Below are 20915 nucleotides of genomic sequence, written 5' to 3' on the forward strand. Positions count from 1 at the left end.
AAAATGTGGATACTGGGAATGTACTTCAACTTATGGAGCACGCATAAGCAGACATACGCTAACCAGGTGGTGGGGGTTGCCATCCAGGATGTTAATCTCACATTCTTATATTTCCGTGAATGGTTGCCACCATTTCATTGGTTGTGTTTCACAAAAGCAAGTCCACCTGATATGGGGGTCGATCAGTCAGTCAATTCACATTTGGTGGCATTTACAACATTATCATTTTTGGAGGAATTATGTCTGCACATTGGCAAAGGGAATGGAGAACATGGGAGTTACTGCCTTCTGTCATTTATTACACCCTATGTAGAAGATATTTCACAGCAGGCTTTGCGTTATCAACATCTTCAATAACAGATCATAATGAGGGTAAATACACGTACCCTTGTTAGCACTGAACTTGTATAAACTTAAAGAACCCAATTTGAAAAATAAACACATAGATGGATTCATTTGGGAACAAGATAATCACTAAGCATCAGTATAATAAAAGGGCTTTAAATTAACAGCTATGCAGTTCATAAGTGTTGTGATAGTGCTATATGGATTCAGTAGGCAGATGGTGAATTGGTTCCCATGCAAAAAGCAGGGTAAGTTGTGGGATCAAGTGAGATGTAATGGTAGACGGCCTTTCAGTTTTGAGTTGGTGCACATTTAAAGTGCCCTAGATGATGATGATGGGGAGCATGCACCTGATTCGGAAAAGTATTCCAGCAAATGGAAGCCAGTAGCACCAGAGATCTAAAGAGTGAGGTTCCTCTAGTTGAGGGGAGGACTTTGTTCAGGAGATGAACAAGTTACTTACCTTCGGTAACGCTTTTTCTGGTGGATACAGTATCTGCCTGTGGATTCCTCACCTTATGAATATCCCCTGCGCCAGCATTCCACAGAAATCTTTCATAGCTCCCCGTGCTGACGAGGTCGTCATAGCGTCATGGTTCCGCATGTTGTCACCGGAGCCATAAGAAGACCACATTGGCGTGATGACCTCAGTTTCACCCATTTTATCCGTGCCACTGAGGCAAAACGGGCGGACCGCCCATTGAGACAATGCATACATTGTATACAGAATTCACACAAATACACTAAGTGTATAATGAAATAAGAAAGCTTTCATTTCAAACAAGCCAATAATAACAAATCGAGGTAATAAAGTCTTTAGTACACAAAAATACATCAAATAACCAATACCTCAACTTTTAAGGTATAAAAGGGTGGACAACGGGGAGGAGGGTTTGTCAGTGAGGAATCCACAGGAAGATACTGTATCCACCAGAAAAATCAGTACCGACGGTAAGTAACTTGTTCTTCTGAGGCGTACATCTGCCTATGGATTCCTCACCTTATGAATAAAATCCCACAGCAGGCCAACTCCCGGAGGAGGGTGTCCACCCTTCTATACCAAAAAGTCTTGTAAAATATAGCACGCAAAATGGCCGTATCTTCTCACCTCGGAATCTAAGCAGTAATAGTTTGCGAAAGTGTGGAGGGAGGCCCAAGTTGCGAATTGACAGATGTCCAATACAGGAACACCCCTGGACAAGGCAGAAATAGAAATAGACGATTTAGCCCCGGTGGAATGAGCTCTAATGCCTACAGGAGGCTCCTTACCAGCCAGGGAGTAGCATATTTTGATGCACAAGGTGATCCATCTCGATAAAGTGCACTTGTGCACTGCCTTGCCCTTCCTGCGACCAGCATATCCAACAAAGAGCTGATCATCTTGACGCAAGTCCCTTGTTCTATCCAAATAGAAGCTAATCACCCTCTTTGGATCCAAACGGTGAAGCCTCTCCTTCTCCTTGGAAGGGTGAGGCGGAGGATAGACAGTAGGAAGGGTAATGGACTGTCCTAGATGGAAGGGAGTTACCACCTTAGGCAGAAGATCAACCCTGGTCCAGAGTACCATCCTTTCAGCATGTATGGTCAGAAAAGGAGGCTTTGAACTTAAAGCATGGAGCTCACTCACCCTCCTAGCCTAAGAGATAGCCACTAGAAAGACTGTTTTGAATGTCAGTAGTCTCAAAGGACAACTGTGCATAGGTTCGAATGTGGAACCCATTAAAAAAGTTAACACCAGATTTAAATCCCACTGGGGCATAATAAAAAGAGTGGGCGGAAACATGTTAGTAAGCCCCTTAATGAACTTTGAGACTTAAAAGGAGAAGGTTGATCAGGTAAACAAAGGAATGCCGACAAAGCCAACAAATATCCTTTAACAGTGGCCACAGCACAACCCTGCTGAGCCAAATGAAGTGAAAAACAAAGAACATCAGAAAGATGCGCTTTCAGAGGATCAATAGATTTCTCTCCACACCATCTAACAAATTTTGATCACCTGTAGGAGTAGGTAGACTTGGTGGAGTGTCGACTGGCCGATAAAATAACATCCACCACGTCAGGCGGGAAAGAAAAAGAATTCAGGTTGCCCTCTTCAATCTCCAGGCATGAAGGTGCAGGTTCTAGAGGTGGGGGTGTAGAATCTGCCCCTCCATCTGAGAGAGGAGGTCTGCCATGAGAGGGAGACAGTGCGGAGGGTGCGGCGAGAGGTGAAGAAGGTCTGTGTACCACACCCTTCTTGGTCAATAAGGAGCGATCAATAAAACTTGGGCCCGGTCTTGGCGAATCTTCCTCAGAACACGAGGAATCAAGGATATGGGAGGAAACGCGTAAAGGATTTGTGAGCTCCAACTCAACTGAAACGCGTCCCCCCAATGCTCGGAAACTGGAGACTGTAGAATGACGGGCAGTGCGTGTTCTCCAGAGTGGCAAACAGGTCCACTCGAGGAGCTCCCCACATCTGGAAGATGGGTCGAACTACCTACGGATGAAGCCTCCACTTGTGGTCGGCACAGAACTGTTGATTGAGACTGTCCGCATGCACGTTCAGCATGCCGGCCAGATGATTTGCTGTCAAGCAAATCCGTTGGTCCTGAGCCCAGGACCAGAGCCACAACGCCTCTCTGCAGAGACGGCTCAACCCTACTCCTCCCTGCTTGTTGATGTACTGCATCGCAGCAGTGTTTTCCGTTAGGACTTGAACCGACTGGCCACGAAGGTAAGGGAGAAAGGCCTTGAGAGCCAAACGTATCGCCCATAATTCCAGAAGGTTGATGTGAAGCAACCTTTCCTCTGGAGACCAAAGACCGTTGATCCCCCAGATGAGCATCCCACCCTAGGGTAGAGGCATTCGTTATCACTGTGGCCACCGAAGGAGGAAGATGCAAGGGCTTCCCTTGAGACAGATTGCCCCCCCACACTCCACCAAGAAAGATCCGCTGCAGCTTCTCTGGAGATCCTTACAGACTCCCTGAGATCTCCGTTGTGCTGATACCACTGCCTGCAGAGACACCACTGGAGTGCCCTCATGTGTCAGCGTGCATGGTTGACCAACAGGATGCAGGAAGCGAACAGACCGAGCAGGCAAAGGACCTTCAGAACTGGAACAACCGCTCCATTGTAAAACAGAGGAATCATTTACTGAATGTCGAGAATCCTTTGCGGAGGCCCAACACACAGTAGTAACCAGTACTTCCCCTATGAACAGGTTGCAATGTGAGGGCACCAGGTGAGACTTGGGTACATTTATCAAAAAACCCAATTAGTACAACAGCTGGGCTGTTACCTGCAGATGATGACACACCATCCCTGGCGACTTTGCTTTGAACAGCCAATCGTCCAGGTAGGGGAAAACAGGAATCCCTGACCTCCACCTCCTGAGATGGGAAGCCACAACTGCCATCACCTTGGTGAAGACTCAAGGTGCAGTAGTAAGACCAAACGGAAGGACCGCAAATTGGTAATGTTGCGACCCAACTGTAAAACGGAGATACTTCCTGTGCAATTTCAGGGTCGGGATAAGAAAATACGCGTCCTGTAAGTCGATGGACAATCCTCTCGTTAAAGCGCCTGAAGAACCTGCGCTAGGGTGAGCATCTTGAACCTCTTCTGCATGAGAAACCGATTCAAGATTCTGAGGTCCAGAATAGGACGTAACTTGCCATCCTTCTTGGTAATCAGGAAATACCAGGAGTAGCAACCCTGACCTGTCTCCTGCTCTGGAACCACCTCTATTGCACCTTTCTGTAATATGTTAAGAACCTCCTTCTGAAGGAGAAGCAAATGATCCTCCATGCAAAACCCCTGACAAGGAGGGTAAGGAGGAGGGAATTCCCTGAAGGGACGGTGTAATGGCTGCCCTTTTCTGGCTCCTTTAAGAGGGAGAATGGTGGAGAGTGACTCCAGCCTATCACCCCCATAGTATAGGGATTAGGACTATAGACAGGATCCCTGCCTTTTATATAGTAGAGTATTTTTGTGTCCCTTTCCTTAGAGTAGGGCTTATGAATTTAAGTTAGGGGATAGATACATAAGTATTAATCATGATTTGCCCATTTGCTAACGTGTTAGGATATTTTCCATGGAGTTACGCATATTGCGGGCCCTGTAGGCCTTAAACGAGACAGACTCCATCTTGCTCTCTGCCTGGTAGCTCGAGAGGCCTTCTAGGTCAAGTGTAATGTTTTAGTTTCAAGCTGTTGTTCGCTTGGAGAGAACCGGCTCAGGCTGGCCCTTATCGAAGGAATGTATTTTTCTCCACTCCGAAGACACAACTTCAGGCCGGCCGGCTGGGAACGTGTCCTTGGTACGGGGAGGTACAAGAATTTGGTGGGCGGCAGGTTGCTGGCCGTAGCTTTCCATGAAGGAACAGGCTTTGATATTAGCGAAGGGGTTAGTTAGTCGTCAGTCAGTCCGTAGGCGGCATCTAGCCGTTAGCATCTCTGCCATTAATCATTTCATGGCGGACAGTCGCCATCTTTGAAGTCCGAGAAAGATTTAAGACCGAAACTCTCTGAGAAAGACTGAAGGAGAATTAGCGCGGAGCGCACTGAAACAGAGAGAGAAAGAGAGACAGTAGCTAATAATCAGCAAGGTTCCAGTGGCCTGGAGGGAAGCAGACGAGGTTGAGCCTAGCGGTGCAGACGTGTACTTGTGACGGCTGGGGTGTGACTGCGAGACGAGCCAGGACACAGAGACGAGAAGGGAACCTAGATGACTGCCGAGTCCCGACTTCACATTAATAAGGTGACATCCGCCCTCTTTATAATAAGCGTGCATTCTAATCCTTACCTTTTCCTTTTCTTTGCATAATTCGTGTTGCATAGTATTGTGTTATATGTTATTGACAATAAATACCCTAGTTCTTAGTGAACGGATGTGTGCCGAGTATTCTTGTTCAATCTTGGTAAACGTGGCTTCTAGGTGGTCGGTGTTTATGTGAATGGATGAGTAACCCCAATCAGGTAAGTGGTGATCACATAAATAGGGAGCGAAGTGGACCTCTGATGCCAAGGATAAGGGGCACATTATACTATTTGGAAACCGTACTAAATTCTATTATTATAGTTTTATCCCAAGTAGACAAAGGAGAAATTGTTCCGATAGGTACTCATAGGAATGTGGTCGTCGTTGATATACGGCGTTAGTGAGAGCGCTGGGGTGGATTACCAGCGTGTATACCCACAGGATTGTGGCTTGTGTAAGTGAGAGCGCCAGGGGGGATTACTGGCGTGTAGGTTTGCCGGATTGTAAACCGTTTGGAAAAGAGAGCATTGGGTTCTGCAGGCCCATGTGTAGACGCACCGGATTGTGTGTCATGTCTGCCCTGGGGTAGATCAGTCTGGGTCGGAGTGGCCGCGAGACTAACTGATGTGAATAAGATATAGTAGAAAACTTATGCATGTTTATTGCTATTTCCCCATCCTTAGGTACGACTTGTACATACATATATATATATATATCTATATCCATTGTGAATACGTTCTAAGGAGGGAGGTGAGTACGTTTTGGCTGGGTTATAGGGGCCCCTAGGGGCTGATTCCATCTAAGCGGAAAATCTGGCCATTACAGACGGGCATACCCATTTTCTACAAGGTCTAAAACCCAAAGGTCCGAAATTATTAATTTCCAATCTTGTAGAAAATGGGTAAGCCGGCCTCCCACGGTGAGGTTCCGTGACAATTGTAAGTGGTGTTTTCGACTCGCACGAATATGGTCGAGTCTGGTATCTATGAACCGCAAATGACGAGTTTAGTAAGTGTGCGCAGTTTCGCTGTGCTAACTTAAACCGTTCGTTTGTTATGTGGGTTTTTCATCTGTACCCACGGGTTCCATCTTAGATGCGGCATCCATTTTGTCTCTTGCCCTCAAGTAGCCAGCGAACGGACGCTGTCCGCTTCGCGACCCTGGGACTCCCAAGATATTTGCGGAAGACACATGTTCTTTGTAAGTGTCTTTATGACGAGGGGGTTGCTGCTGTAAGGCAGATGGCGCCGCTCGAGGCTCATCTTGCCGCACGGGCTTATTGTCTCAGCCGTGCATCTCATTAGACACGTCCCTTTGATGCCTGTATCTCGTGTTTCCCGATACCTCCCCTTTTACACCCTTTCCGATCTCCCCACTGTCTCCGTCTTCCTCTGCACCTGTCTTCGTTCCTATTTCGATCTGTTTTACTGCTGATTGGAATTTGCTAATGGTGGGAAGATGGGTTTTTACAGTTGGGAACCGCCAAATGTTTCCGCACTTATGTTCCGGACCTTGTGTGTTTCAAAGTGACCAAAGCGACCCCTCTGGGGGATAATTGTGGGAACCGGGTTGTAAACTTTTGTGTATCATGTTATCCTATGGGTAAAAACTGTATAAAAGGAGCGATCCACAGAACCAATTTGAAGCAGTCTCCCCAAGTTGCACGCTGTGTACTTGTCGTGATCTCTGTGTTCCCTGCAGCAAATAAACCTTGAATCTTTGACGTCAAAGGAAGTGTCCCGTGTCTCTGTGACTTGTACGCCGGAGCAGGTTACCCACGAAGGTTTCAGGTGTTGTGCCCTGGCACCGCTGGGTCCAAAAGAACCCAGTCCTTCAGTTGGCGCCCAACGTGGGGCTGCATCAGTGGTACCGGTCCAAGCCCGACGATCGTGAGGAACTTCGTGTGAAATCTCCGAGGGAAGGTGCACTCCGCTTCATCGATCCTGTTGTCGAAATAAGTGGCCCGAAGACTTTTCCCGCGAAGATTCCCGCCTCCTGACGGCTGCGACGGACTGCTGCCCTGACTGTAGACCTGTTTTGGCGCCTGGCGTAGACCTTGGTATAGCGAGACGATTGACGGGCCTTCCTGGTGACGCCATCGATCTTTGAGTTAAGTATTTGTGGGTCGCTCCCAGAGTTCTTGGTTGTGGTTACTTAGTAGTTGCATGGTTCCATTGCATTTGTGGTTCTTGGTACTTTGTTGTATTGTTTGACGACTGCAGCCGCCAAAAACCGAGGGTTTTGTTCTTTGCTGGGACTTGGTAAATCCCGTAACCCTTGAAGTTTGTGAAACTCGGCTAGTGTGCAAGATGCCTGGTCGCAGTACTTTGTTCAGTTGTTTCAGACCTTGTGGTGCGGATTCCCGACTGGAGGACTCGTGTCCGATACCTCCGGTTGGGACTCCTACTTATGACTTGTATAGCAAACACGGGCTAGGCCCGATTACCTTTAACGATTATTGGATTAAATATACAAAGAAAGACGGCGACCTTCGTTGGCCACCTCATGGTAGCTTCGAGGCGTCGATCTTAGATAATCTAGAAATGAAGTTGTTCGAACGTAAATCAAGGCCGGCCATGTTTGATGCCTTTCGGTTGTGACGCAAAGAGGCCCGACAGAAAGAGATCAGACAGAATAAACGTAGTCAGCGAGATAATGTTGCCACCATAGTGAAGAAAGCTGAGCAGTTCCAGCGTGATAAGGAGGATAAGGATAAGGAAGTGTTTGAGAGGCTACAGCGTATGACCATAGATAAATGTTATCCTGCTTTGCCTACGGAGTCGGATAAGAAGGAAGAGGCAGTTGAGGATCCTTTAATGTCCTATCTTATGAAGTCGCCACCTCCGTACGTACAGGGTACCGCAGCTCCTGTGGTCCCTGCCGTACCTGTTCTTCCACCTATTGTTCCTCCGCCTGTTCCTCAACCTGCACCCGCTCTTCCGTCTGTTCCTGCACCTTTGTCTGTTTCTATTCCTACTGCTCCTCCGCTTCCACATACTCCTGCTCCCGCTACTGCTCCTGTTTTGTTAACCCCTGTTGCTGCTACTGTTTCTACTCCTTCTCTTGTTAGTCCTGTGTCATATCTCTCTCCCTCTACTCGTAGTCGTAATTCTCCTCTTGCAGCCAGTTTCTTTCAGTCGCTCGGACCTGTTCATGGGTCTGCTGGTTCCGACGGTCCTCAGAGACGTAGTCAGCTTCCTGGTAACAGGGAACGCGTTGCGCTATACAATATGGCGATGGGTTGGATGGTAAATCCGCAGAGAAATCCACCCCGTGTTGTCCTCGAAACGTTTAGTCAATTCAACATACCAACTCAAAGATATGTGTTTGACGAAATGTGCAAGTTCCTTCATGATCAGATAGCGGCCGACGCGCCTGACGAGGTGCTGACCGCCCTGTCTGAACTTCGGCTTCAGTTCGCAACTGGACTGATAGTAGATACTAATGTCCGACGTGCTATTGAACGATTGCTATCTCTTCGTCCCGCTCCGATACCTCATGCATTGTTTGTTGAGGATATTGAAAAACAACCAGACGAGTCTGGCCAATACCCTATGCGGGAAGTTCCACCAGTGTGGATGCCCGGCGATGCTACTGCCATTCCTATTATTCCGCCGCATTTCCAGAGAGTATGGATACATCTCCCATGGAAAAGATCGGAAGTGTTACAGGTGAAGCAATCTTTGCCTGATCCTCGCAAAAATCCTGCAGGGTATTACAAGGAATTATCGCAGCTCGTAGACGCTACGATAATGAATCTTGCCGATATCGATATGTTGTTCGGCAATGTCGTACCGCAACCGGTATGGGCTAAGATTCGTCAGGAAAATCACGCAAATGAATTGGGTGGTGATTGGGCGGCCATTGTAGCGGCAGATGGGTTGCAAGTCGGTGGTGCTAAGCCTGAACAGTTGATTGCTGCTCTCCCTCAAAGAATAATAACATTAATGAAGACTCTTATGCCAGCCATGAGGGTGAATTGGGACAAATTGTCAGCTTGTAAGCAAAAGAAAGATGAGAGTGTTTCCGACTTCTTTACGAGGTTTGAATAAGCATTCATTGACCACAGTGGACAGGACATGGGTACTGAGGGTGGACAGAGGTTGTTTGTGGATAAATTTGTGTCAAACTTGTTGCCCGATTTGAGCAATAAATTAAAGAATTCAGAGAGTGCATGGGCCGTTTCTACCTCAGCTCAGATATTGGCTACGGCACAATATTACGAGAATAGAGAGAAAGAGGAGAATGACCGTGCTGACAAAAAGACGAAGGAACTGAAAACTAAAGTGTTGTTGCAACAAGCGTATCCGCCACGTTCTAATCAGAATGCGCCTCAACAGAATAGATCGCAGTCGCAATCGAATCGATCGCAGACGCGTAATGATTCCTCCTCCCAAAGATCTTCGTTAGGGTACAATCAATGTGCTTATTGTAGACAGGAGGGACACATTAAATTCAATTGCCCTGTTTTAAACGAACGTAATAGCGGTAATTCGTCTAAAGGAGGCCGTGGTGGTTCACAACAGGCATCACGAGGTAGAGGTCGTGGTGCTCAAAACGATCGCTCAGACAATTCATCAAATTCTAATAACTGTTTCGATCAACATGGATCATCGCAAGGACGATCTGCGCAGTACAATGTAGACGATTATTACGTCGATCAGGGAACTGACGATAGTAATTACTAGGACAGCCAAAGACAAGGAGAGGGAGTGGTATCAGTTCCGGTTGATCAGAGAGGGCCTTACGTCGCAGTTGCTACATCGGGCGTCGTTGAGCCTTTTCTGTTGGACACTGGTGCAGCGAAAAGTTCTATCATGCATTCGAAACTCCCTGGCGCACCTTTGTCTGGCTTAACAAATGTTTCCGTTGGATTCTCTGGCGCCCCCGTTAGCAATCCTGTTTCACGCCCTTTGCCCCTTCAAATTGGGCCACGTGAGCTAGAAGCTCCGTTGATTTTAACCACGGGTTGTGGCGAAAATCTTTTGGGCCTGGATTTGCTTAAACGTTTGTATGCAACTTTGTACTGTTCTCCTGCGGGTGTAAAGCTTACGTTAGGAGAGAGGGTAGTCTCTCCCATGTATTTGTCCCTCGATAAGCTTCCACCAGAATTGAGTTCTCTTCCTGCGTCTTTGTGGGCGACGGGTCCAAATGAAGTGGGCCTACTTGATATCTCCCCCTATGTTGTTCAGTTGAAATCGAATGTGCGATTGCCACGTATTCCCCAGTATCGTATCTCCCTTGATGGTGAACGAGCTTTGTTAGCGATCATTTACGATCTGATCGAGAAAGATGTTATCGAAGAGACTCGGGGAAACGTGTGCAATAGCCCTGTACTGCCCATTCTTAAACGTACAGATCCTACAAAACCGCCTGTTTATCGCTTTGTTATCGATTTACGGGAGGTAAATAAAATTGTGGTTCCTCAATTTCCTGTTGTGCCTGACATCACGGCGCTACTGACTCTGATTCCAGCTTCTGCGTCATGGTTTTCGGTGATTGACTTGAAAAATGCGTTTTTCAGCATCCCGATTGCCGAAGAGAGTAGGGACCTTTTCGGTTTCTCTCTCGGTGGACGTAGCTTCCGGTTCAAACGCGCTCCTCAGGGCTACTGTGAAAGTCCATCGATTTACAGTCAAGCCTTGAAGGGTCAACTAGATGCGTTTCGGTTGCCGGTTGGTGCGGCTTTAATCCAATACGTCGACGACTTATTGGTGGCTGCCGATACTCAGGACATTTGCAAAATTGCTACAGTGTCGTTGCTGCAACATCTCTGTGAGTTAAATCACAAGGTGTCACCTTCTAAACTCCAATATTGTTGTCAAGAAGTAACCTATCTAGGTCACTTATTGTCAAAGGAGGGAAGGAGATTGACCCCAGAGAGAATTGCAGCGATTGCGCGAATGGCTGTGCCAAAAACCCAAGGAGATGTGCGTGCCTTTCTAGGTATCACGTCGTACTGCAGGCAATGGATTCCTAATTTTTCATTGCTAGCGAAACCATTGGTGGCTCTTACGTGCAAGGATGTTTCAACTCCTTTACCATGGACGGAAGAATGTCAGAAAAGTTTTTCTGAACTGCGTGATTCATTGTGTTCGGCTCCTGTGTTAGGTACCCCTGACTACGGCAAGCCGTTCACGTTATATGTTCACGAGAGGGAAGGTTGTGCTTTGAGTGTTCTAACGCAACCTTTTGGTGGTAAGCAACGTCCATGTGCATATTTTTCCTCGACCTTAGACCCAGTAGCTAGAGCATTGCCGAGTTGTTTGAGAGCAACTGCGGCAGCTGCGGTCTCCATCCGACAATCAGCAGGATTGGTCATGGATAATATGCTTACGGTGATGGTTCCGCATGCAGTCGATACTCTTTTAAATCGAACGAAAACTCAGCACTTGACGAGTGCGAGGTTGTCTGGGTACGAATTGACGCTCTTGGCAAGCCATATTCAGATAAAACGTTGTAATGTCCTAAATCCGGCAACTTTGTTACCGATTAGTACAGAGTCAGATGAAGTAGCAGAACATGACTGCTACTTGAGGACTGAAGAGGAAACGAAAGGTCGAGTGGACCTTAAAAACACCCCATTGGAAGATCCGGATGGCACTCTGTATGTGGATGGGTCATGTTTTAAGTTGCCGAATGGCGATGTGACTACTGCTTATGCTGTTGTAACGTTGAACACTGTTGTTGAAACTGCAAGATTGAATCAGAATTCTGCCCAAGCTGCAGAACTGATTGCTCTTACTAGAGCATGTGTGTTAGCAAAAGGGAAACGTGTGAATGTGTACACCGATAGCCAATACGCTTTTGGTGTAGCGCATAGTTTTGGACGATTGTGGCGAGAGCGTGGTTTCTTGACATCGCACGGTACGAAGATACAGCATGGCCAGCTTGTGAATGATCTTTTGGATGCATTGACTTTGCCTACACAAGTTGCGATTGTTAAGTGTAGTGCGCATCGTAAAGTGACGGATGATGTCGGTCGTGGTAATGCGTTTGCGGACGAGATTGCTAAGGAGACTGCCCGGAACCTTAGCACTCGAATGTATGTGACGAGTTCGGTTAGGTGGCCTACAGAATCAAGTATGTGTGAAGATACTGTTGAGAGCGTGAAAGCAATTCAGAATGAGGCCACCGAGACTGAAAAGATGAAGTGGAAAGAAAGTACGGGAAAGTTGGATGCGAGTGGTTGCTGGATTGATTTGTCGGATCAGAAAAGATGGATGTTGCCTGATGCGTATGTGCTGGCTGTTGTGACAATGGCACATGGGTTAGCACATATTAGCGCGAAAGGTATTTGCAAGTTGTTGGCTGCTGTGTGGAAGAATGATGGCATTACGAAATGTGCTGAACGTCTGGTGAAGAATTGTATGGTGTGTATAATGTACAATCCTGGCAAAGGAACCCCAACTCCCCCTGGCAGTTTTGCTCCTCCTTCGTATCCCTTTGAGGTGATTCAATTGGACTTCATCCATATGGAGCGATGCAATAACCTGAAATACGTTTTAGTTGTGGTTTGCGCATTCTCCCGATGGATTGAGGCCTATCCCCTCAAAGACAATACTGCTTTGTCTACTGCGAAAATCCTACTGAAGGAATATTTTCCTCGGTATGGAATGCCTAGAGTCGTGTGGTCAGATAACGGAAGTGAGTTTGTTGGAAGTGTGATGAAGAGTGTGTGTAAGGGCCTTGGAATAAACCAAAAATTCCACAGCGCCAATCATCCCCAGTCAGCTGGATTAGTTGAGGGGTATAACGGCACCCTTAAACTAAAGCTAGCAAAGATTCAGGCTACGACTGGTCTTTCGTGGCCTGACGCTTTACCCTTAGCATTACTGTCAACTAGGGCGACTGTACACTCCCGAGTAGGGCTTAGTCCCTATGAGATAGTGTTCGGCCGTCCTGCGAATGTATGGGGGGTTCCTAGGCCAGGAGTATTCTCTGATCTTGAGTATCCAATGTTGATTGACTATTTACATGACTTGACTGCTAAACTGAGGTTAATTCACCAACAGGTTTACGACGCATTGCCGACGCAGACGGAGGGTCCAGGCCACCAGCTCCAGCCCGGAGACTGGGTGGTAACACGCAACTTTTCACGCAAGAATAATCTGGACCCAAGATTTACTGGACCCTATCAGGTGCTCCTGGCCACGAGGACTGCCGTTCGTCTTGAGGGGCGCAAAAATTGGGTGCACGCTACGCACACCAAGCGAGTCCCTATCCCTTTGCCGGCAGACCCGTGGGTAAGGAAAGGCATTGCGTCAACAGAAACAGAAACATTGCCGGCGTTTGTGCCTTTCAGCGACGCACAGCCTGTTGGAGAATCTTCAGCGCAGCAGAAAGCCACTGTTGAACATTTGTCAGCAAAAGACTCAAGACCAGAACAATCAACTGATCAGCAGGACGCTGTCTCTTCAACGGATCCTTTGTTCGAAGAGCAGACACGTCCCGGGAAACACAGATATTCTCTGCGATCTCGCACTAAGGACAAATAAAATTTTCTTGCTTTGCTGAAATTGACTACTGCATATCCTCGTTTCCCGTGATCAATTTTGAACTTTCGTATCACTGTGATTTGTGTATATATATATATATATATATATTGAGTTTCCTTCCTTGTATCTGATTGCTTCCACAGCTGAGAGACTTTGTTTTTGCATACATACATATTGTGTATTGAAGGCCGTAGGGCCGCGCGCGTACTTCCTTCTGGATAGTAGGTCTTGACGCTAGGTTAAAGGCCGTCGGTTCCTAGGAACTCCTGGGGATTGACTATTGCTGCACAGAACGAAGTGCGTCAAGAAACGTTGCGGACGGTCATAGGGAATGGCATTCTCGAAGCTGAATGATTTGGAAGGGGCTCAAGTCTATAGATTCAAGCTGCAGCAACTCAGTCGTACCAAATGTTTCATATTCCAACTGTTTGTATTGTTTTTGACTGCTTCTGCATTATTGGCGGGTGGGGTGTATTACACGATGTCTTATTTCTTACCTGCTACACCTACTCCTACTCCTTACCCTAATCTTACCTCTACTGCTTCTCCCCATTCCTTTCATATGTTACCGGAACACGAGCAGGCTAGACGTGTAGAATTCCGCAACAATTCCTTTATTCAGCTCCTTCATCAGCATCAGTTAGTGGTTAACACTACTAATTGTTGGGTGTGTGGGTTGATGCCACATACTACGGATAAGGGAATTCCATATCTGGTGTTACCGTATAGTTCCCAAGGGTCAGCTCGAGCATTTCAAACAATGTTTCGAAGCGCACTGGGTTTCCACCCCATTCGAGAACCACGTTCCCCCTACTCTGGCCCTACCTCGTATCAGAAGCCTTTATCGATAGCTATAGAGGACTTAGATAGTGAGATCTATGATCCTTCGCTTATCCCTGAAGAAGAGGTACAAGCCTATAAGGTCCTAAGTAGAGGTGAATATAGTGTGTTCACTAGTGAAAAGCAGCTTAAAAGCTCGCCTCCAATATGGGTCGTACCCCACACTGGTAATTTTTGTCTTATGGGTCGTGGCCGAAGATCGCAAGCCCGACTTGGAGCAAGTGCTTGCACTGAAAATTACATTCTGCCTATGTTCTCGTCCCCTGTGTTTCTGGCTGCCAAGGGTACCTACTTTATCTGTTATGATCGTGCATACACATGGTTGCCCGCTGACTTCATGGGCTCATGTTTTATTGCAAATCTGTTGCCTCCGACGTTCACTGTAGATGCCGATTATCATAAGACTAGAGTTGTGCGAGGCGTAATTAGCGAAGAGGATACTGCCGGTCAAGAGGCAGGAGACTTTTTCAAGGGTTTCCTCCCGTTTTGGGGACCTATGGTTAATAGTAGGAACCTGAGACAGTTGACTCGAGTGGTAGAATCGACAGCTAATATTACTGCCAGTGCCCTTGGTAATATCACCACAGAACTTCAGGCGGAGAGACTTATGACGTTACAAAACCGTATGGTTTTAGATGTCATCTTAGCAGATCGTGGTGGGGTATGTAAGGTGATCCATTCGAGCTGCTGCATTTTCATTCCAGATAATGCTCCAACTGTCTATCAAGCCATCTCGAGGTTGCATAAGATCTCCGAATCCATACACGTGGATGTAGGGGATTGGACGCTACTTGGATGGTTTTGGGGCCTGATGTCGACCTGGGGTTGGAAAATTCTGATGATCATCGGAGTTGTGGTAGTGTTCCTGTTCACGTGTTGCCTTTGTGTGCAGTGTGGTCCTGCCTTATGTGGCCTCTGTGCTACAACGTGTATGAGACAACCATCTGTTACCAAGGGGACTCGGTTGGACAGAGCTATGCTACAGCAACATCTCGATGGTCTGATGAATATCGAATATGATTCCGACTAGTGCTTGCCTACATGAGGGCAAAAGGAGCGTCAGAGGTTCCGTGACAATTGTAAGTGGTGTTTTCGACTCGCACGAATATGGTCGAGTCTGGTATCTATGAACCGCAAATGACGAGTTTAGTAAGTGTGCGCAGTTTCGCTGTGCTAACTTAAACCGTTCGTTTGTTATGTGGGTTTTTCATCTGTACCCACGGGTTCCATCTTAGATGCGGCATCCATTTTGTCTCTTGCCCTCAAGTAGCCAGCGAACGGACGCTGTCCGCTTCGCGACCCTGGGACTCCCAAGATATTTGCGGAAGACACATGTTCTTTGTAAGTGTCTTTATGACGAGGGGGTTGCTGCTGTAAGGCAGATGGCGCCGCTCGAGGCTCATCTTGCCGCACGGGCTTATTGTCTCAGCCGTGCATCTCATTAGACACGTCCCTTTGATGCCTGTATCTCGTGTTTCCCGATACCTCCCCTTTTACACCCTTTCCGATCTCCCCACTGTCTCCGTCTTCCTCTGCACCTGTCTTCGTTCCTATTTCGATCTGTTTTACTGCTGATTGGAATTTGCTAATGGTGGGAAGATGGGTTTTTACAGTTGGGAACCGCCAAATGTTTCCGCACTTATGTTCCGGACCTTGTGTGTTTCAAAGTGACCAAAGCGACCCCTCTGGGGGATAATTGTGGGAACCGGGTTGTAAACTTTTGTGTATCATGTTATCCTATGGGTAAAAACTGTATAAAAGGAGCAATCCACAGAACCAATTTGAAGCAGTCTCCCCAAGTTGCACGCTGTGTACTTGTCGTGATCTCTGTGTTCCCTGCAGCAAATAAACCTTGAATCTTTGACGTCAAAGGAAGTGTCCCGTGTCTCTGTGACTTGTACGCCGGAGCAGGTTACCCACGAAGGTTTCAGGTGTTGTGCCCTGGCACCGCTGGGTCCAAAAGAACCCAGTCCTTCAACGGGGCCCACATGATCCAGGATGACGGTTCTTGGGCTGCTTTCCTGCATTACCAGGAGGGGTTGGGGAAGTAGAGGAGGAGGAGGAAGAGAGTTGACGTACGGCTCCACGAAGGCGACCTCTGCCATTACCCCTGTAGCTCTTATACAAGGGATTTTTCTGCTGTTGCGGAGGCTGCCTGGTCCCATGATAGGAAGACTTCCCAAAGCCACTGTATCTTTTATATCCATAGCCTCTTGATTGAGTCTACAGACCCAAAGATCTTGCTGTTGCCTTACTGTCCTTAAATCTCTGCAGAGCAGAGTCCGCCTTTTCACCAAAAACCTTCGAACCATCAAATGGCAAATCAATAGGAGCAGCCTGCACGTCAGGAGAGAACCCCGAAGATTTTAACCATGCATGCCTTCTTGTAGCAATAGATAAGCCCATGACTCTGGCAACAGTGCAGTGCAGTAGTGTGGCTCACTGGTTAGAGGCGGCAGACCCGAGAGCAGAGGATGGCCCGGGACCAGGGTTCGATTCCCGACGCGGCAGGTTTCTGGACCAGGGTCAGCGGACTCGATAATTCTCTCGCCTCGGTGCCCACTCTGATCAGCGATCACACTCGGCAACTCTGGGCATAAGCTTGCCTCATCTGCACTAACGGCCCCACCAGACCGCCGGGGATGCCTGGTCTCACCCTGGAGATACCCATTAAGGGACCATCTCTCAGGGAAGCCAGGAAGGGTTTCGCAGCGGTCGAAGCGCGGAGATACTCCTCCGGGAGTCGATCCTAGCGCTATATAAACTTGCAATTAATTAATTAATTAATTAATTAACAGAATCCGCTGTATCAAGACAAGACTGGATAACCTGGCGGGCAGCCGTTTGAGCATCCACCAAAACCTCACTCAGATTCCCCTTGTCCTCGTCAGATAAGTTAGGGAGAAGCTGTTTTGCAGAGTCCATTAAAGCATGAGTGTACCTGCTCAAGAGACATGTGGCGTTGGTAGACTTTAATGCCATACTTGCTGAAGAAAAGACCTTTTTTGCAGACTGCTCCAACTTCTTAGAATCCCTGTCTGACGGAGCCTGTGAAAACGCACCTGATGACTGCTTTGAGCAAGAAGCCTGCACCACCAGATTTTCAGGAGATGGATGAGAGGAAAGGAAAACCGTATCACCAGGAGCAGGTCGATACCTTCTCGAGACTGACCTCGAAACTGCAGGAGCTGAAAGAGGATTGTGCCACACCTCAAGTACTGGCTCAGTAAGAGCATCATTAAATGGCAAGAGTGGTTTAACTACCGAAGAAGGAGAATGAAGCACTTCAGTGAGAAGATTAGGCTTATACTCCGCCACAGGAAGCTGCAAGTCCAAAAGTTCTGCAGCCTTCCTGATAACTGTGTGATATGGACAAACATCCTTATAGCGAGAAGCCTTTTGAGAAACAAAGTCCCACTCTGGAGAAGTGTCAAGCCCACTTGCTTCACACAAGACTTCAAACACATTTTGTGTGTCATACTCCTCTCCTTCCTCCCTCTCTTCATTCCGGTACTGCTCTTCTTCCAATAGCCTCTGCGCCTCTCTCCTCAAACACATATTCGGTTACGGATTGGCGACGCCACGCGCTGCGTCGACGGCTCTGGAAGCAGCATCGAAGGTGGATCCATAAGCGGAGCCGATCAAATCCGGGAAGCTTCATGGGATGGAGCCGGAGACTGCCCATATGGCGTCGACATCCTCGGAGCCGGAAAAGACCAGGACGACATTGCTGGCATGAATGGCATGAAGGGGGCCTGAAGATACTGATGAGGCACACCCAAATTATAAGCCAAAGAACCCATGGGACCCGAAGGCACTCCAGAGGGGTACGAGGCCCTGGTGAAAACACCACACATCGCATTTAAAAAATGCAAGGGATCAGAACCCGGCGTCGGAAACTGAGGGTAAGAAGCCCGTCCCCGATCCGATCGAGGTACCTCAGGAGTCGGAGCCGCTGGAGCCACAGGAGGAACAGTCGGAGCTGAAGGAACCTCATCATCATCATCAGCCGGATTTGATCGTGAGAATCTCGGCGTCATTGCCTGCTTTGAAGTCCCCTTATAAGGAGAATGAGCCGGAGTCTCCTGAGGAGATACTGATCAAGAAGGAGAAATAAAGTCCTTTTCTCAAAGTCAAGGCGCAGGAGAAGGCGACTTCGACGCCACCGACTTTGAAGACCGGCATCAAGAAGCATGTCTCCTCTTCTTCTTGTGCTTCTTCTTGGAGTCGTGACGTCGAAGAACTCTATTTTGACCTTTTTCGACTCCTTTTCTCTTTTCTTGCTTTGGCCATGTAAAGTTTGGCTTCTCGCTCCTTTAACGCCTTTGGATTCATCTTCTTGCACGAAGAGCATCCCTCGACGTCATGATCTGAAGACAAACACCAAAGGCAATCCTCATGCGGGTCAGTAATCGACATATGTTTACCGCATTCCTTGCAAGGTTTAAACCCTGACTTCCTTGGAGCAGACATGACAAAGAAGGAAGATATACAATCCAAAATACAAAGTATCCAAACAAAGTATGGAGAGTCCCAGAAAGAAAAGTTAGCGTCGACAGCGTGGAAAAAGGGGAACTAGCATCATCACGCCGACGTGGTCTTCTTATGGCTCCGGTGACTTCATGCGGAGCCGTGTGCGGAGCCATGACGCTATGACAACTTCGTTGGTGTGGGAGCTAGGAAAAATTTCCGCGGAATGCTGGCGCAGGAGATATTCATAAGGTGAGGAATCCACAGGCAGATGTATCCATCAGAAATGATGGCTATAATATCTCATAAACATGGCATGTAGGTGAACAAAGCATTGTTGTTATTATCTAGGTGGACTGGGCAGGCTTTGCACAATCAAAAAAACCAGGGTCAATAAGTTTGATAAAATGTACACAAGTCCTTACCATGGATTTCGGTAAATATACGTTAATTTAAAAGTCTAGCTTAGCATTGAGAAAAACATTCCTTTTGCAGAGAATCAGTGTGAAGGACAAATATTTCGAAACAAATTAAAATTAACGTGTCCTACCTGTACGCAAGTGCTCCAGCAAAATGACTCTCAATATAAGTATCCATAACTGGTTTAAAATGTTGGAACTTGCTATCCTGCATTAAGTTAATTATATGCACCTGAAAAAAAGTATATACATTTTATTAACCATGCTATTACACTGTTTTTTTTTGTAAATTTTTTTTTGTAAAAACTATTACACTGTTTAAATATGTATGTTAAAAGTTTTTTAACTTCAACTTACCAAACAATCAAATACTTTTGATCCATACTTTTGAGAACTTTCATCCAAAATCCCAAATAATGTGTCTAAGGTATCCTGTAGGAACTATCAAAAGCAGATAGAGACATTTATTAGTTTACTGCAATTGCTTGTGCAAAATAAATTATAAGGCAAATAAGAAAATGGTCTGCTTACCTTAACTATTTCTGAACCATCTATTTCTTTTAATTTCGACAGACATACTGTGATTTTTTCTGGATGGGCTCGCCATTTAAGAAGATCCAGCATGTCCCCTGTAAAAGTGTACAATGATTGTTTGTAAAAGGCAAAGAGTAGATTAAAAAATAATAATACCATCAAGTTCATGTGATCTAGGTTGCAACAGGATCAACATTCACACCAAGATTCAAACAAGCATTTGCAATGCAATAGTTCTCACATTTACTAAACTCATGAAAATGCGAGACCTATTGCAATGCAAATCGTTGTTTACAAAAGCGCCCTGTGCAGCGCTTTGACTTTAATGGCGGCCGTGCCCCTTTCCTTAGACACAGCTCAACTGAATAAAGAGGCATGGCCAACATTAATGTGAAAGTGCCGCTTTTAATAACAAAAGTTACAAAATAGAAAAAAAAACAAGCGGCTGCGTTCGGCGCCGCAAATAAACCAAAGGCGCGGCCGCCACTGTGGCGTGCCATGCTAGTGAAAAAAAAAATGAAGCTTTCCTCAATAGAGAGCGCGTCCTGCCTGTTTGCAGGCTGGTAAAAAACATTTAACAAAATAGTGCTTGAAGACTGTAATTAAAGCCTACCGAACAACAATACACTTAACAGGGGGTGTCACCATGGGAGGTTACAAATGAAGACAAGCCGGTACTAAGGAGGGACTACCAAGCCTATTACCGAATCAGAAGCTAGCATTTACCAGGGACAATGACACAAGCCAATGAAAAATATGGGCTGGGAGTGGGCGGAGCTACACCTCCATACTCCGAATACATCATGCCTCGCAGAGCAGCGCATGACCTGACCAGGCTCAACCTAAAAAGGGGAGCTAAAGTGAAATTGACAAATGATTATGCACTGTGACAGCGTAAACATTACTGGCATGATGTGTCAAATCATACACAACAGGTATGCATTGTTATTATTAACATAATATATTGTAGCTACAACTATTTTTAGGAATATTTTTTAAAGTGATACACTACATTAGTAAAAAAAAAAATGCATTGTATGCTGAAGAATACAATCCCAAATTGTGC

The 20915-nt window shown here is 46.7% G+C and overlaps 1 protein-coding gene across 1 annotated transcript in view; it reads right to left on the bottom strand.

The window, feature by feature from the left end:
• The window catches only part of DOCK4 (dedicator of cytokinesis 4), a 1616764-nt gene that overhangs the window by 876458 nt on the left and 719391 nt on the right, over window positions 1-20915 (bottom strand). Inside the window, exons 18-20 of the mRNA XM_086919301.1 lie at window positions 19847-19944; window positions 19673-19756; window positions 19447-19547 (exon numbers count right to left, since the gene is read on the bottom strand). Of these exons, the coding sequence (XP_086775427.1) occupies window positions 19447-19547; window positions 19673-19756; window positions 19847-19944 (283 nt within the window). The remainder of the gene's footprint in view (window positions 1-19446; window positions 19548-19672; window positions 19757-19846; window positions 19945-20915) is intronic.

Source organism: Lissotriton vulgaris, chromosome 1_1, assembly GCF_964263255.1.
Source record: "Lissotriton vulgaris chromosome 1_1, aLisVul1.2, whole genome shotgun sequence".
Classification (NCBI taxonomy): Eukaryota; Metazoa; Chordata; class Amphibia; order Caudata; family Salamandridae; genus Lissotriton; species Lissotriton vulgaris.